The sequence below is a fragment of the Suricata suricatta genome, chromosome 8 (assembly GCF_006229205.1).
Source record: "Suricata suricatta isolate VVHF042 chromosome 8, meerkat_22Aug2017_6uvM2_HiC, whole genome shotgun sequence".
Taxonomy (NCBI): Eukaryota; Metazoa; Chordata; class Mammalia; order Carnivora; family Herpestidae; genus Suricata; species Suricata suricatta.
In genome coordinates this window covers 125,561,833-125,575,570 of record NC_043707.1, presented here as the reverse complement: position 1 = coordinate 125,575,570, position 13,738 = coordinate 125,561,833, and the positions used below count along the sequence as shown (strand labels likewise).

The 13,738-nt window shown below is 49.1% G+C and overlaps 1 protein-coding gene across 1 annotated transcript in view; it reads left to right on the top strand.

The window, feature by feature from the left end:
* Positions 1 to 2,094, top strand: part of EPHA8 (EPH receptor A8) — a 42,339-nt gene extending 40,245 nt beyond the window's left edge. The window contains exons 14-17 of the mRNA XM_029945879.1: positions 68 to 449; positions 542 to 732; positions 1,239 to 1,412; positions 1,551 to 2,094. Coding sequence (XP_029801739.1) covers positions 68 to 449; positions 542 to 732; positions 1,239 to 1,412; positions 1,551 to 1,665 — 862 coding nt within the window. The 3' untranslated portion in view covers positions 1,666 to 2,094. The remainder of the gene's footprint in view (positions 1 to 67; positions 450 to 541; positions 733 to 1,238; positions 1,413 to 1,550) is intronic.
* Positions 2,095 to 13,738: the final 11,644 nt, after the last annotated feature.

Genomic DNA, 13,738 nt, shown 5'->3' with positions numbered 1-13,738 from the left:
ACCCAACCCAGGAAGAAGGAAAGGAAGGAAGAGCAGTTAGGGTGAGGAGTGAGCCACCGTGCACTTGGTCACTTGCTCAGGCATCAGGCTTGAGCACCTACTCTGTTCCAGGCCCGCCACACACTTGCCTCACCCAGTCTTCACCACAGCTGCGTGTGCAGGTCTGCCCAAACCAGAACAGGTGCTCTAGAAAGGTGGGGGCCATGTCTCCCCTCCTGGATTGCCAGGAGCTGGACCCCATGCTCAGCTCCCCACCGCGAGCTGGGGAGAAGCCCTCAGCACTCCTGTGTGCCTTGCAGGGAGGCAAGATCCCGATCCGCTGGACGGCGCCCGAGGCCATCGCTTTCCGGACCTTCTCCTCGGCCAGCGATGTGTGGAGTTTTGGTGTGGTCATGTGGGAGGTGCTGGCCTATGGGGAGAGGCCCTATTGGAACATGACCAACCGTGACGTGAGTGCGGGACCCTGGCTGGGCGGAGGACATTTGGGCCCTTGGAGGGAGGCACGGCCTCCAGCCCAGCACTGTGCTTGCCCTCGCCCCAGGTCATCAGCTCTGTGGAGGAGGGGTACCGCCTGCCTGCGCCCATGGGCTGCCCCCGCGCCCTGCACCAGCTCATGCTTGACTGCTGGCACAAGGACAGGGCCCAGCGGCCTCGCTTTTCCCAGATTGTCAGTATTCTCGATGCTCTCATCCGGAGCCCTGAGAGTCTCAGGGCCACGGCCACTGTCAACAGGTGCCTGGCGCCCGCCCCAGCTCTGCCCAAGCCCAGCTGCCCTCCCAGTATTTCCCTGGAAAAGTCTCAGACTTAGGGTAGGCCCTGTCATCTGGACCTCACCCAACCTGGGCCCCTCACCCCTGCCCTGCCTGGGCTCCTGACCCCTTCAAGCCTGAACCCCTGATCCCTGCCTTTCCTGGGTCCCTGACGACTATTCTTCCTGGGCCCTTGGCCTCTGTCCTGCCTGGACTCTTGACCCTTGTCCTGCTTGGGCTCCCTACCTCTGCCCTACCTGGGCCCCTGACTGCTATCCTGCCTGGACCATTGACCCCAGGGTTTCCTGGGCCCATGACCCCTGCCCTGTCTGGACCTTCCTCGGCCCTCTACTTGCAGCCTGGGTGCTAGCTTCTCAGACCCTCTGCCCACTGCTGAACCTGGATGGAGGCCAAGGGTGGTGAGTGCAAGGGTCCCTGAGGAAGGCAGAGGCCCTGGCAGGCCACTGACCAAGGACCCCTGTGCCTCAGGTGCCCACCCCCTGCCTTTGCCCAGAGCTGCTTTGACCTCCGTGGGGGCGGGGGCGGCGGTGGGGGCCTCACCGTCGGGGACTGGCTGGACTCCATCCGCATGGGCCGCTACCGGGACCACTTTGCTGCCGGCGGCTACTCCTCCCTGGGCATGGTGCTGCGCATGAACGCTCAGTGAGTGAAGGGGTGCGGTGGCGCCATGGGTGCGGGTACGGGGGGAGAGGGCAAGAGACCAGAGGCAGGTTGTCGGCTCCAGGGAATGGGGAACCAGCCTCCCAGGCCATCCTGGTCAGCACCACCTTTCCTTCACAGGGACGTGCGCGCCCTGGGCATCACCCTCATGGGCCACCAGAAGAAGATTCTGGGCAGCATCCAGACCATGAGAGCCCAACTGACCAGCACCCAGGGGCCCCGTCGGCACCTCTGACCCAGTGCCGCTGGGGCCTGGGCAGCAACTACAGAGGCCCTGGGTCATGTTGGCCCCCAGAGGACTTGCAGGGTTGGCCGGAGATCGGGCAGCCCCCGCCTCTGTCCCTCCTCTCAGGTGCCAGGGAAGCTGAGTTCTGCCACAGGACCTGGAGTTTCCCGGGGTCAGGCTGCCTGGGCAGTGGCATTTGGTGCCCAGCATGACTGAAACATCTGCCCCTAGCTGAAGCCTCAGTGACACTGAACCTAACATCGCTCACTTGCCTCTGAGAGAGAGAGAGAGAGTCTGTGTGTGTGTGTGATCACATGCTGTGGGGTGTGTTTCCATGAGGTCCCGGGAGCCTTTGTGAGCATTTGTGATCCTGTGTGCGTGTCCACCCATCAGGTCTGAGCAGACGTGTGCTTGTGGCACTCATGCTTATCCGACTTGGTGGGGGCGGGTGGGCGGGGGGGGGCATATGTGTGTGACAGTGGATGGCACATCATGAATGAGGACGCGTGTCAGGAGCCTGTGAGCACAGAACTTGGTGTGGCACTGCCCACTGAATATGGGCCCAGGCCCCAGCACCCACAGGGACGAGGGAGAGACTCATGCCCACCTCCCCCTACACCTGGAGGCTAGAATCAGGGGCCACTTTGGAAGTGCACCAGCACCAGGCCCACCCTTGTCTCCACCTGCCCGGGTGAGCCCACCCCGGCTCTATCTCAGGTCTGAGCCCTCCCTCCAGCCGGTGAGGGGCCGCCTGCCGCCTCCACCTGCCTCCCACCGCTGCTTCAACAGGAAAACAGGGTTCCCGGCCAGCCCCTCTGGCCACCTGCCGTGTAGGCATCACTGCGGAGTACGCAAGGTGCCTTCTGCTGGACTTGGCTGCCTGGTCAGGGGCCAGGGGCCATGAACTTCCCTCTGGGCTCCGATGCCCCTTCATGGCCCAGGGCTCCTCACTTGGAAGACCCTCTGCCAACCTCTCACTGCCCAGCCCTGGCCTGTCCCCCCATCCTAGGATCAGGGACCATAGGATCCCAGCTTTTCAGCCCCATGTCCACCCCTCTTGTACCACCTGGGGAGACCAAGGCCTAGAGAGGGGTTGTGCCTTGTCCAAGGTCACATAGCAACCAAGTTTCAGAGCTGAGGCCACCTGCCTCCCAGCCCAGCGCTTCCCCCGCCCCAACACACACCATCCCACGCTGACAGCCTTGGGTAAGAGGGGGCTTCAGAACTCCCCCGTCCCCAAACTGACCCTCTCCTTTACGGCCCACCAGGGTATGTAAATATCTTTTTTTCTACCATGTCAGAATATTTTTTCCTCACTCCTGACAATGCAAAAATGGTCTTCAAAGCACATAAAAAGCACCCAGGGTGAGAAAGCACCATCCCAGGGGAAGCTTGGCAGGCAGGGCCCAAGGAACCTCACTGGGCAGGATGCCTTGTGCCCCCTGCCGGCCCCAGAGGGAGGGGCAAACCCAGTTCCCCACCCCCAGCCCAGCCCTCCCCCCAGCCAGCACAGCTGTTCCGCAGAGACACCAGCACTGAGTCCCCCCTCCCTCCTGCAATAATTTGGGGAGTCTCAGCCCCGCCTAGGTGTTGCGGCCAGCTCTCTACACCTCTATATATTATATTACTATATAGCCGAGCTGTTCTTCCTTCCTATGGAAGTCGGAAACATGGTCAGAACACGATCCGGGGAGGACCCTGTCTTCCTCCCACTCCCAGCCCACTCTCATCCAGTTCCTGGGCTCTGATCCTTACAGTCAAGGGGGATGAAGTGAGCCTGGCACTTGCAAAAGTGTGGCCCCTGCCCCAGGCGTGAGGTATTCTTGGGGTCCCAGGATCTGCTTCTCTGTGGTCTTCATCCTGAGTCTTGAACTTACCCACAACGAGAATAAATTCTGCCTCATCTTTGCCTGTGTCCACCATTTTTTCCCATCCTTTCAACCTTGATATCACCTGGGGAGGAAGAGTAGCCGAATGCTATGCACTTACTGTATGCAGCCTATATATTATTTTTCTGTTCTGGTCTTCTCATCTATTCCAGGAGGTAGGATTCCTGCACCCACTTTAGCTATGGGGAGGCTGAGTCTTACAGAAGTCAACTAGCCTAAAGTCAAGTTCGTGGGCAGCTGAGTCTGAACCCTGGCTTGTCCATCTCCAAAGCAGAGCTAGGAAGCACCCCCACAGGCCCAAATTCTCTCCTCCAAGACATGCAGACGATCCTTAATACTGGAGCACAATCCCTTGCAGGCAGGCATTGCCCTTGCCTCAAGTTGTCTTGTGCAAGAAAGACGTCCTCTGGAGGAGGAATGCATAAGGCAGGAACATTTCATGGGAACGACCTCCTTGGGACCGTGGGATCCATTGAGAGACTTGGGAGCCACGGGACAGGGAAGGGACAATAGGATGAAAGCATCTGCTTTAGTTACATCAGGAGCTGAGGCCCCACCTCTGATCCAGGAAAGAAGGGACTGCAGCAGAGATAGGACAGCGGCGTCAGAGGCAGAGCAGAGACCAACAATGTCTGGGGAAAATGCCTCTGAGGGTCCTATTGATGAGCAAGCAGATGACCTCCAGCAGCTCCCCAAGCTGAAGGGAGGATCTACATTCCTGCACCTCCCTCAGATTGGGAAAGTAAGACCAGAGGGACAACACTTTTACTGTGTTTCCTACGTTATCTCACTAATAATCACAGCAGTGCTATGAGGTTGATAGTATTGTCTCTGTCTCATGGTTGGGCACAGCATGCTCAGAGAGGCCAGTGTCCGACCTGGAAGAACAACCACGTAAAACTAGACTTGTCTGACTTCTAGCCAGGTGTGTTTCTCTTGAAACTCTAACAATAAACTCTGCTCCAGGTCTCCTTCCCATGGGACCAGCCATTTCCTATGAGGAAGAACCTGTCACCACACACTTTCTTCCCCAAGCGCTAATCATCAGAGCTTATGGAGCACCTCCAACATGCTGGGTGCCACTGGGGAGATACAAAGATGAAGGCACCCGGGGATACAGAAGCTGGAACTAGGCGGAAGTGCAGAGTGCACAAGGTGGCTCCTCAGTCAGATCACTATGCTAAGTGTCCAGGGAACGGGGCACGCAGAAGGGTTAGAGGAGGTCAGAGGGGAGAAAGCCTGGAGGCCTAAGACTGTCACCAAGGACTTCCTGGAAGGGGAAGCGTGCAGCTGGGCATTGAAGGATTTGGAGGTTCACTTCCCCTGTGTGAGGATTGGTGCAGGGAAGAAGAACAGCACAGAAGGAACAAATGGGGTTCATATATAGGAAGCCTCACTGTCATGAAGTCAGCTGGTCCCTTCTAGGTTAATCTATATGTTTTCTTTCCGATAAACTTTGCAAGGGGTTTTCTCTGACACTTGACAATGTAGTCCCAAAATATATATGGGATAATAGCCTAGAATAGCCAAGACAGTTTTGAAGAGGAGGAGGAAGAGGAAGGGAGACTCATCCTACCAGATATCAATAATTACTATAAAGCTCCAATAATTAAGATAGTTTTATTTGATTCTGGAATACAGAAACATAAAAAGAACAGAATATAGTAATGCCTAGAGACAGATCCAAATGTATATGAGAATATGAAACATGACAGACTAAATGCTGGTCTAGTTAATGGGTGATATTAGGACAATTAAATAATCACATAGAAAAAGATAACATTAGGTCCCTGCTGATACTATTCACAAAATAATTCCAGGTTGATTAAAGTTTAAATGTAAAAAGCAGGGGTGCCTGTGTGGCTTAGTCAGTTAGGCAGCCAACTTCAGCTCAGGTCATGATCTCACGGTTTGTGGGTTCAAGCCCCGCGTCGGGCTCTGCTGACAGCTAGTGCAGAGCCTGGAGCCTGCTTCCGATTCTGTGTCTCCCCCTCTCTCTCTGACCTCCCTCCTTGCTCATGCTGTCTCTCTCTGTCTCTCAAAAATAAATAGAAAACATTAAAAAAATTTTTAAAAATAAGAAAAAATAAAAAAGAAAACAAAAAAATAAATGTAAAAAGCAGACTATAAAAATTTTAAAATAAAAAATAAGACTCTTAAAAGAAAACAGGAAGATACCTTTACGACCTTAGAGCAGAAATAAGAGCCCAAATGATAAAGGAAGACAATGAGAAAACTTATTTCAATAAAACTGAGGACTTTTCCATGACACACAAAAAGTAGATTCATTAGAGCCATGACTGGGAGAATATTTGCAAGCTGTATAACCAACCAAGAGAGAATTAGTTTCCAAAGTAAAATTTTTAACTTCAAAAAATCAATTTACTAAAACATTTCAAAATATAGGAAAGTGGGGAAAAGATATGAAGAGACAAATAACAAGAGAAGAAGTGTGGATGGCCAATAAAGATATAAAAAAGATTCTAAACATCACTGGAGCTGCAAGTTAAAAAAATAATGATAGATATTACACCAATTTGACTGGAAAACTTCATCTCTATTGCTGGGATTGACGAAGGTGTTGAGGGAATAGGAATGTTTATAAGCCACTAGTGGGAACATAAATTGGTGCAACTACTTTGGAGAGCAATTTGAAAACACTTAGTAAATTTTAAGATGAGCAAAGCTAAGACCAAACTGCTCCACCTTAGTGCATGTTCCTCTTAGATTAGGCTCCTGAAGCAGTGCCTGAGAGTCTCATGCAGGTGATTTATTGAGGGAGAACTGGAGGTGAAAGAGAGAGGGGAAGGCAGAGAGGGTGAAAGGGAATGCTAGACAACAATATGTTCTCATTGGAGATTGTCTTCAATCTGATGCCACAGGGAACTCTGGAGCATGAATAATACCACAGAGTGGATCTGCCTTGAAGCAAGGGGGCCAGACTTGTACCCATGTCAGTCATTGATTACCTATAGGCTACCCCATTGCAGGAAAGTGAGTGAGAACGTTTCCAAGAAGGAAGAAGCTATGAGCTCTTGGCAGCCAACTCTTACAGCACTTGCAGGTCAAAGGAATCAGGGCAGGGCACCCACAGTGTTTTCTATGCATCCTAGAGAAACTCATATTCATATGCAAAAGGATACATGCCCAAGGATATTCATTGCACCTTAGTATGTAATAGAAAAATGAGAAGCAGCCTAACTGGTCTCAGCAGGGAAACAGGAAGATAAGCTGTTTTAGAAGTACAATGACATCATCTACCATAGTTTAAAAGTAGCTCAACATGTACCAATAAGGATAAGTCTCCATAACATAGTATGGAGTGAAGAAATAAATGACAACGGCATATATCTAGTATTATACCATTTTTGTAAACTTTAAAACCATATTTAACAATAGAATTACAGGTTTCTAACCCATAACTAGATAATGACAATACAACAGATAAACACCAGCTTCAGCTTAGTTACCTCTGGGGAAGAAGGACAAGGAGGGAAGGGCTATTGAGCTGTATCGATAGTGTTTTATTTATTTTCCTTTTTAAAATAGATTTCTAGCTAGGCATGTTTCTCCTGAAACTCTAAAAATAAACTCTGCAAATAATGGCAAAATGTTAACACCCATTTAATCTTGGTGGGCACATCTGGGTCTGTTACATTATTTTGTGAGTTTTCTGTATATTGAAATGTTTCATAATTAAAAATAAAGATGTTTACAAACCACAAGGGTAGAACTCCCCTCAGGACGTTCTGTGTCTCCTGAGAAACAGGAAAGAACTTTCTGGGAATCCGCTGGTCTTGCGCTGTCCGTGGTGCTGAACCGCAGAGGCAGGAGCTGGTGCGCTGCAAAAAATCAGCAGGTCTTGTCAGCTCTCTCTCCAAACTGTGTCCCAGATGTAACCATTTATCCCCACCTACCACTGGTCTGAGAAGCCGCCACCATCTCTCCTCTGGACATCTTGAGGAGATGGTCTCCCTGCTTCCTCTCTCACCCCAGTAATGAAAGGATATTTTATAAACCAGATCAGGCCACTTCCCTAATTACAACACTCCAAAAATTTCCGCTTAAGTTTGTAATAACATCGAAAATCATAGTGTGTCTGGGTGGCTCCATTGGTTGATCAGCCAACTCTTGATTTCGGCTCAGGTTATGATCTCACGGCACGGAGCCTGCTTCAAATCCTCTGTCTCCCTCTCTCTGTCCCTCCCCAACTTCTTGTTTCTCTCTCTCTCTCTCTCTCTCTCTCTCTCTCTCTCTCTCTCTCTCTCTCTCTCCCTCCCTCCCTCCCTCCCTCTCTGTTTTTCTCTCTCCCTCTCTCTCTCTCTCTCAATCTCTCTCTCAAAAATAAATAAATATTAAAAATTTTAAAATAATAAAATAAATAAAATAAAACTCTCTCCTGGCCTACAATATCCTTCATGATGCTCCTTCTGGCCTCTCTGACCTGCCTCCAAACATCCTCTCCCTCACTCTAACCATCCTCTCCCTCACTCCTTTTATTTCTTGAACATGCTAGGCCTTGGCATTAGCCCTTCCCTTTGCCTGGGATTCTCTTTCATGTCTACAAAAGGTTCAGCCTGAGTGTGACCACCTTCTACCTAGTCACGTTCTACTATGTTACCTAATATTATTGTATTTATACCATTTGCAACCAGTTGAAGTTATTTATCATTTATTTACTTGATTATTTTCTGCTCCCATAATTCAGTAGGGTCTGAAGAAATAGGTGCTGCATCTAATTTACTCAGTGTTTTGCCAGCAGTGCACAGCACAGTGATGCCCCTCATTCATGTGCAACAGATATTTATTGAATGAATGAATGAACGTATATTTTCTGAGCACTTCTTCTGTGACAGGCCCTATATTTGGCTTGGGATATGAATTATAGAATAAATAAGATAATTCTTGCCCTCAAGATGCTCATGGATGGAAGCCAACTCACAGGATCATGGAATGCTGAAATAAGTCCCTTTGCTTTTATTATAGATCAGAGAACTTTAGGGGAATCAGCTTGGTAATTCTCCGCACACTTCTTCTTTCTTAAATAAAGAAATCCAGCCTTACCAAGGGAGAGGAATGGACTCACCCAAATTCACACAGCATCTGAGGCATAATCTGGCTCTGAAATTCTTCACCTAACTTCCTATAGTTTACATTTAAAGAAAGGCCCCCCAAAGCAGCTTCACTCTTCTACCTCCTGGCTCTTGGTTGCCCTTCTAGGCACCACCTCCAGAAGGGAAACAAATTCCTAGAGGAGTGGTTTGAGGAGCAACAGGAAATCCTCAGGCAGATTGATGTCTTGCCCTTTAATAAAACACAATGCCTAGATTTTCACCATTAGGATCTTGTCTCTTTGAAGAAGACTTGCTGTCTTTGGATTTTCCTGAGAAACCCCCCCGCCCCCCGCGAAGAACAACTCTCTAAGCCTCAAGTGTGGGAAAATCCAGCCAAACCTTCCTACCCATATGAGGGGACTCACTGGGAGAGAAAAATAGATAATATGCTTGGGAGTTAGAGGAAGTGTGGAAAGAGGTGGTCTAAGATGCCAAGCGAAAGTGGTGCCACCCATGTCTCTTGTCTCACCCGCTGTTCTTACTCCCCCACAAACCCACAAGGGACCTTCCAGCCATGAGGAAATACCTGCAGACCCATAAATACTCTTGGCCCTCTTCCATGACTGTGCTATGTGTCTTTTCCACTAGAGGAGTGTTCCTCCTCTCTCCTCTCATGCTGGGTAATTCCTATTCATGCTTCAGCTCTCAACTTCTGGAGCCTCTCCCTAATTAAAGTTAGAGATTCCACAGACCCCAGGATTCTGCATTAAAGCACTTATATTGCACTGTAATAGATCTCGCCCCTTCACTGTTGACTGATTAAGGTCAGAACTGTCCCTATTTAGCCAGGGAATCCCAGTGCCCAGCCAAGGACTGGCCTATGATAAGGATTTAGTGACTGATAAGGCACAAACAACTCTTCCTGGAGCCCTGGGTATCTGCCCTATTGTCAGGCCAATGCCTTCCTTCTCCCCTTCCATGTGACTTTAAGCATGTCACTTGCCTCTTCAAGCTTCATTTCATCACTTATCACCTGTAAAATGAGGTCAATACCTAAACATACTGCACAGGCTTGTTGTGAGGATTAGAGGATAATATGAAGTAAGACAGAGGGACAGTGCCTAGTGTTGGTCACTATAGGAGGAGGAGGGTGGCTGGGTGTGTCTGGGATGGTGTAAGGGCAAGGCTATTTGCGTGGGGGTGAGGTTTTGGAAGCAGGAAGGGGTGGAGCATCACAGTAGTTTAGAGTCCTGCTTTCCAGGACAGCCTCCTCACTGTGGTTCCTCTCTCTCACACAGCACTCAGGGGATGATGACCTAGACCCATGGTCATATCTCACACTCCATCCCTGATGCTCAGGCACCTCATTAGGGACACTTCCATCTCCCCAACCTTAGGCTGCTGGAGAAGGGTCAGCTGTTGGTGTGAAAATCACAGTCCTTGGAGAGTTTGTATTTCCATGTCTCCTGTGTTGGGGCTGGTGGAAGGTGATGAATAAAAGATGGGAATGGGGGGGAGGTCCTGTGGCTTTAAGAGAAATGTGATGAGCATTTAGAGTGGAGAGATTAGCACAAGAGCTTCTCTCTGAATACCAAAAATGAGGGGTCCAGTGTCAAATGCAAAATAAACCAGAAAGCCACCTTTCTGCTTTGATATGTTAGGAACCCAAGGGAAGAAGGGGGCCTGGGGACCTTGGGTAAATATAGAGAGTCAGGTGAAGAAAGCTGAGAACCATCAGGAGAGAAGTTTAAGAGGAGGCAAGGCCAAGGTGACCTAAGGGTTGAGAACAGGACAATGAGGGGAGGGGATTCCAGGTGCAGCCCTCTCCTCCCTCCCAATGCTGACGTTCTTTTTGGATGCTAAATAACAATCACCCCCAACACACACACACACACACACACACACACACACACACACACACACACTCATGTGAGAGGGACTGTGAAGAGAAGACTATCTGTATGGTACTTAACAGGAGCCTAAGTGGGTGGCTTATTGTTATTAATAATAATGAATCACTATTTACTGCACTTTTGTCATGTACCAGACAGTGACTAGTGCTTTCCATGCATTACACCTTCCAGTCCTCACAGCAGCCTTATGAGGGCATTATTATTACTATCCCCTTTTCATTAATAAAGAAACTGAGGCACTGAGAGGTTATGTAACATGCTCCATGTTACACAGCTGTTGTGTGGTGTTTCAGGATTTAAATGCAGGTCAGCCTGACTCCCTGGGGAGAGGTAATGGTGGGGTGTACTGAAGGGAGTGGTTAAGAATGTGGGCTTTGTCCTAAGCTCAGGAACCACCAGAAGTTCACACCCATATCTGTCTTCTGAACAGTTGCCCCTGGGGGAAAGCATCCAAGACCCCAAAATCTCACTGGCCAAAGAGGATGAGTGATGGGGTAAAGGGGTGTGGTCTATTGCTGTATATCTTCCCTTTGATGTAAATGGATGACCAAGAGGGGCTGTGTGGACATTTTTGTGCACTTGGTGGCATATGGGTGTAGAAAAGGTACATGTGACTTTATCTTCAAGTGTGTATATGACTGTTGGTATATGATTGCATGTGCATGTGTCTGTGTGAGTATGACCGTGATGGGTAATCATATGCTATGAAATTGAGGGTGGCTGAGGTTAATGAATATGTTTCTGTATGTAGAATTCAGTGATTATTATACATAAATACACAAATGGAGTAGGTATATTATTGTTATATATGATTGTATGTGTGTGTGAAGTGCATAAGCATTTCCATGACTGTAACATGGGCCAGTGTGTGACATATGAGTGGTGTCCTGTGTGGAGAGGGATGTAGGATCATGTGCGTGTGTGTGTGTGCCAAGCCCAGATGGTCACCTCTGATTCCCTCCCTCCCCCAGTCTCTTCTCCAGTGACAGAACTGAACATCTTTCAAGACGCTCAAAATAGGAGCCATTTTGTCTCAGTATAAGGATCCTCAAAGGGACATTCTAGACATGGAACTTTCAACTGCAGATGCACAGCAGAGCCCCAAAGCTCCACTTAATCCATGCATTTGGCTCCCCTCCTCCCAGAGTTTCCCAGCTTCCCTCCAAGGGCAGGCTTTGTCCTCAAGAAAGGCCAGGCCCTTGGGGCACCTGGATGGCTCAGTCAGTTAAATGTCCAACTTTGGCTCAGGTCACGATCTTATGGTTTATAAGTTTGAGACTTTTGTTGTTCTCAGAGCTCAGGGCCTGGAACCTGCTTCAGATCTCCCTCTCTCTCTCTTCCCCTCCCCCACTTGTGCACACACACACTCTCTCTCTCTCTCTCTCTCTCTCTCTCTCTCTCTCTCAAAAATAAACATTAAAAAACACTTAAAAGAAAGGGCAAGCCTCAGAAGGATTTTATATATATATATATATATATATCCTTCTTCCCATCCTTTCATAGCTGGAGAAACTGAGGCTCAGACAAGTTAAGACTCCTGCCTGCAACCTCAGATCTAAATTGCTTTCCCCAAAATTAGGTTCCTTATTTTTCTGAGCTTTTTGCTTTATAATTTTGCCTAATTCTTGTCCTGTCTGAAATGAAGACAACAAATTATTTGTTCAACAGTTATTCAGCACTCCCACCATGTGACCAGATGTCAGGGTCTGCCAACCTATAACCAACTCTTTGAGGATTAGGCAATCATCTTCCCCAGACTCCCTTGAATCCAGGGAGATACTCTTGCAGACCCCTCCCCCTCCCTTTGCCCTGCTACAGCGTGGAGCTGTCCTTGGTACTGAAGCTTCAAGCCGGTGTCTTCTTCCAAGGTCTGATCTGGGGCTACCTCTGGACTTTGGGAGAACCTGAAGCTGAATTATTGGAAGCATAGAATCATGATCAGGAGAGGTTATTTTTCTGCTATGCACCATACTTGTCTGACACATCTAGAGCCTTGTATCTCTTCTTGCCTGAACACACTTCATGGAACATCTTAAAGGCTGAATAAGGCTGATGCAACCCAGACCTTGGTTTAGCAGTATTTGCTGGACTATGCTAAAAGAAAAAAAAAAAAAAACAGGCCCTTTAATATGCCCATGGGAGGTGGTCAAGGGGAGACCCTAGTGAGGATGTTGGATCATCACCAATCAATTGTCTTCAGAGCTTAGAGGGACTGGCCTGGGAAAGAGACTCGGACTAGCTCTTCCAAGAACCAGACAGTGGAGACTTCAGGAAGAGATATGCTTCCCAAAGATGAGAAAGACAAAATATTCAGTTTTTCTGGGTCATCACGACAGCAGACCAGCCCTCAGGCACAACAGTTACCATTTATTGAACACCTATCATATGCCTGCCACAACCTAGGGGAATATATACCATTAGCCCTGTGCTACAGATAAGGAAACTGAGGCCCAGGGGGGGGGGTGACTTGTTCACGATCATGTGGCTGGCAAGTAATTGGGCTGAATAGACACCCAGGCATGTGATTCCAAACCGGTGCTGCTAACCTCTGTGCCACAGAGGCCCCCGGAACCTATCCAGAAGGTGTAGAATTCCTACCTTCCCCCTCATGTCTCCCCACAGCCTTCTCTCAGCTCCTTCCCTTCCTCCTCCCCTTGGGTTGAGTTTTAAAGATGAAATAAATTAAAAATGGATGAGGCACCCAGCCCAGAGTGTGGGGCCTGATCCAATTAACACTGATGTTTCTTTCATGAAGGATGGGACAGTGTTCCTCACCTGTAGCAGCCCAGGGCAGTGGGGAAAGCTGCCTGCAAGTCACCAAGGCCTCCTGGCTCTGCAAGCTCTCCGACCCACCCTGCCCCACCATCTGCCATCACATCCCCCTCCTCCTGTACTCCCCATGGCCCAGTTTTCAGAAGCTCCAGAAGCTCCAGCTGCATATCCCAGACATCCTGGGGCAGCAAACCAAGCCCATACTTCAGACCAGACCAGAGTCTAGATCCTGACTCTGCCTCTTTCTAGGAGACCTCAGAGAAGCCATGTGACATTTGGCTTCTCCTCCAGCAAAATGAGGACAATGCCTGCCTCGCAGAGCCATTGCAAGGTAATTTAATAAATCTAGGAGATATAAGCTTGGAACTAAAAAATAAGCTGGGACCATAGCTTATCTTCTTTTGGTTAACACTCAACAAATGGTCATTACTGCTCCTACTGCTTGAGGCAGTAG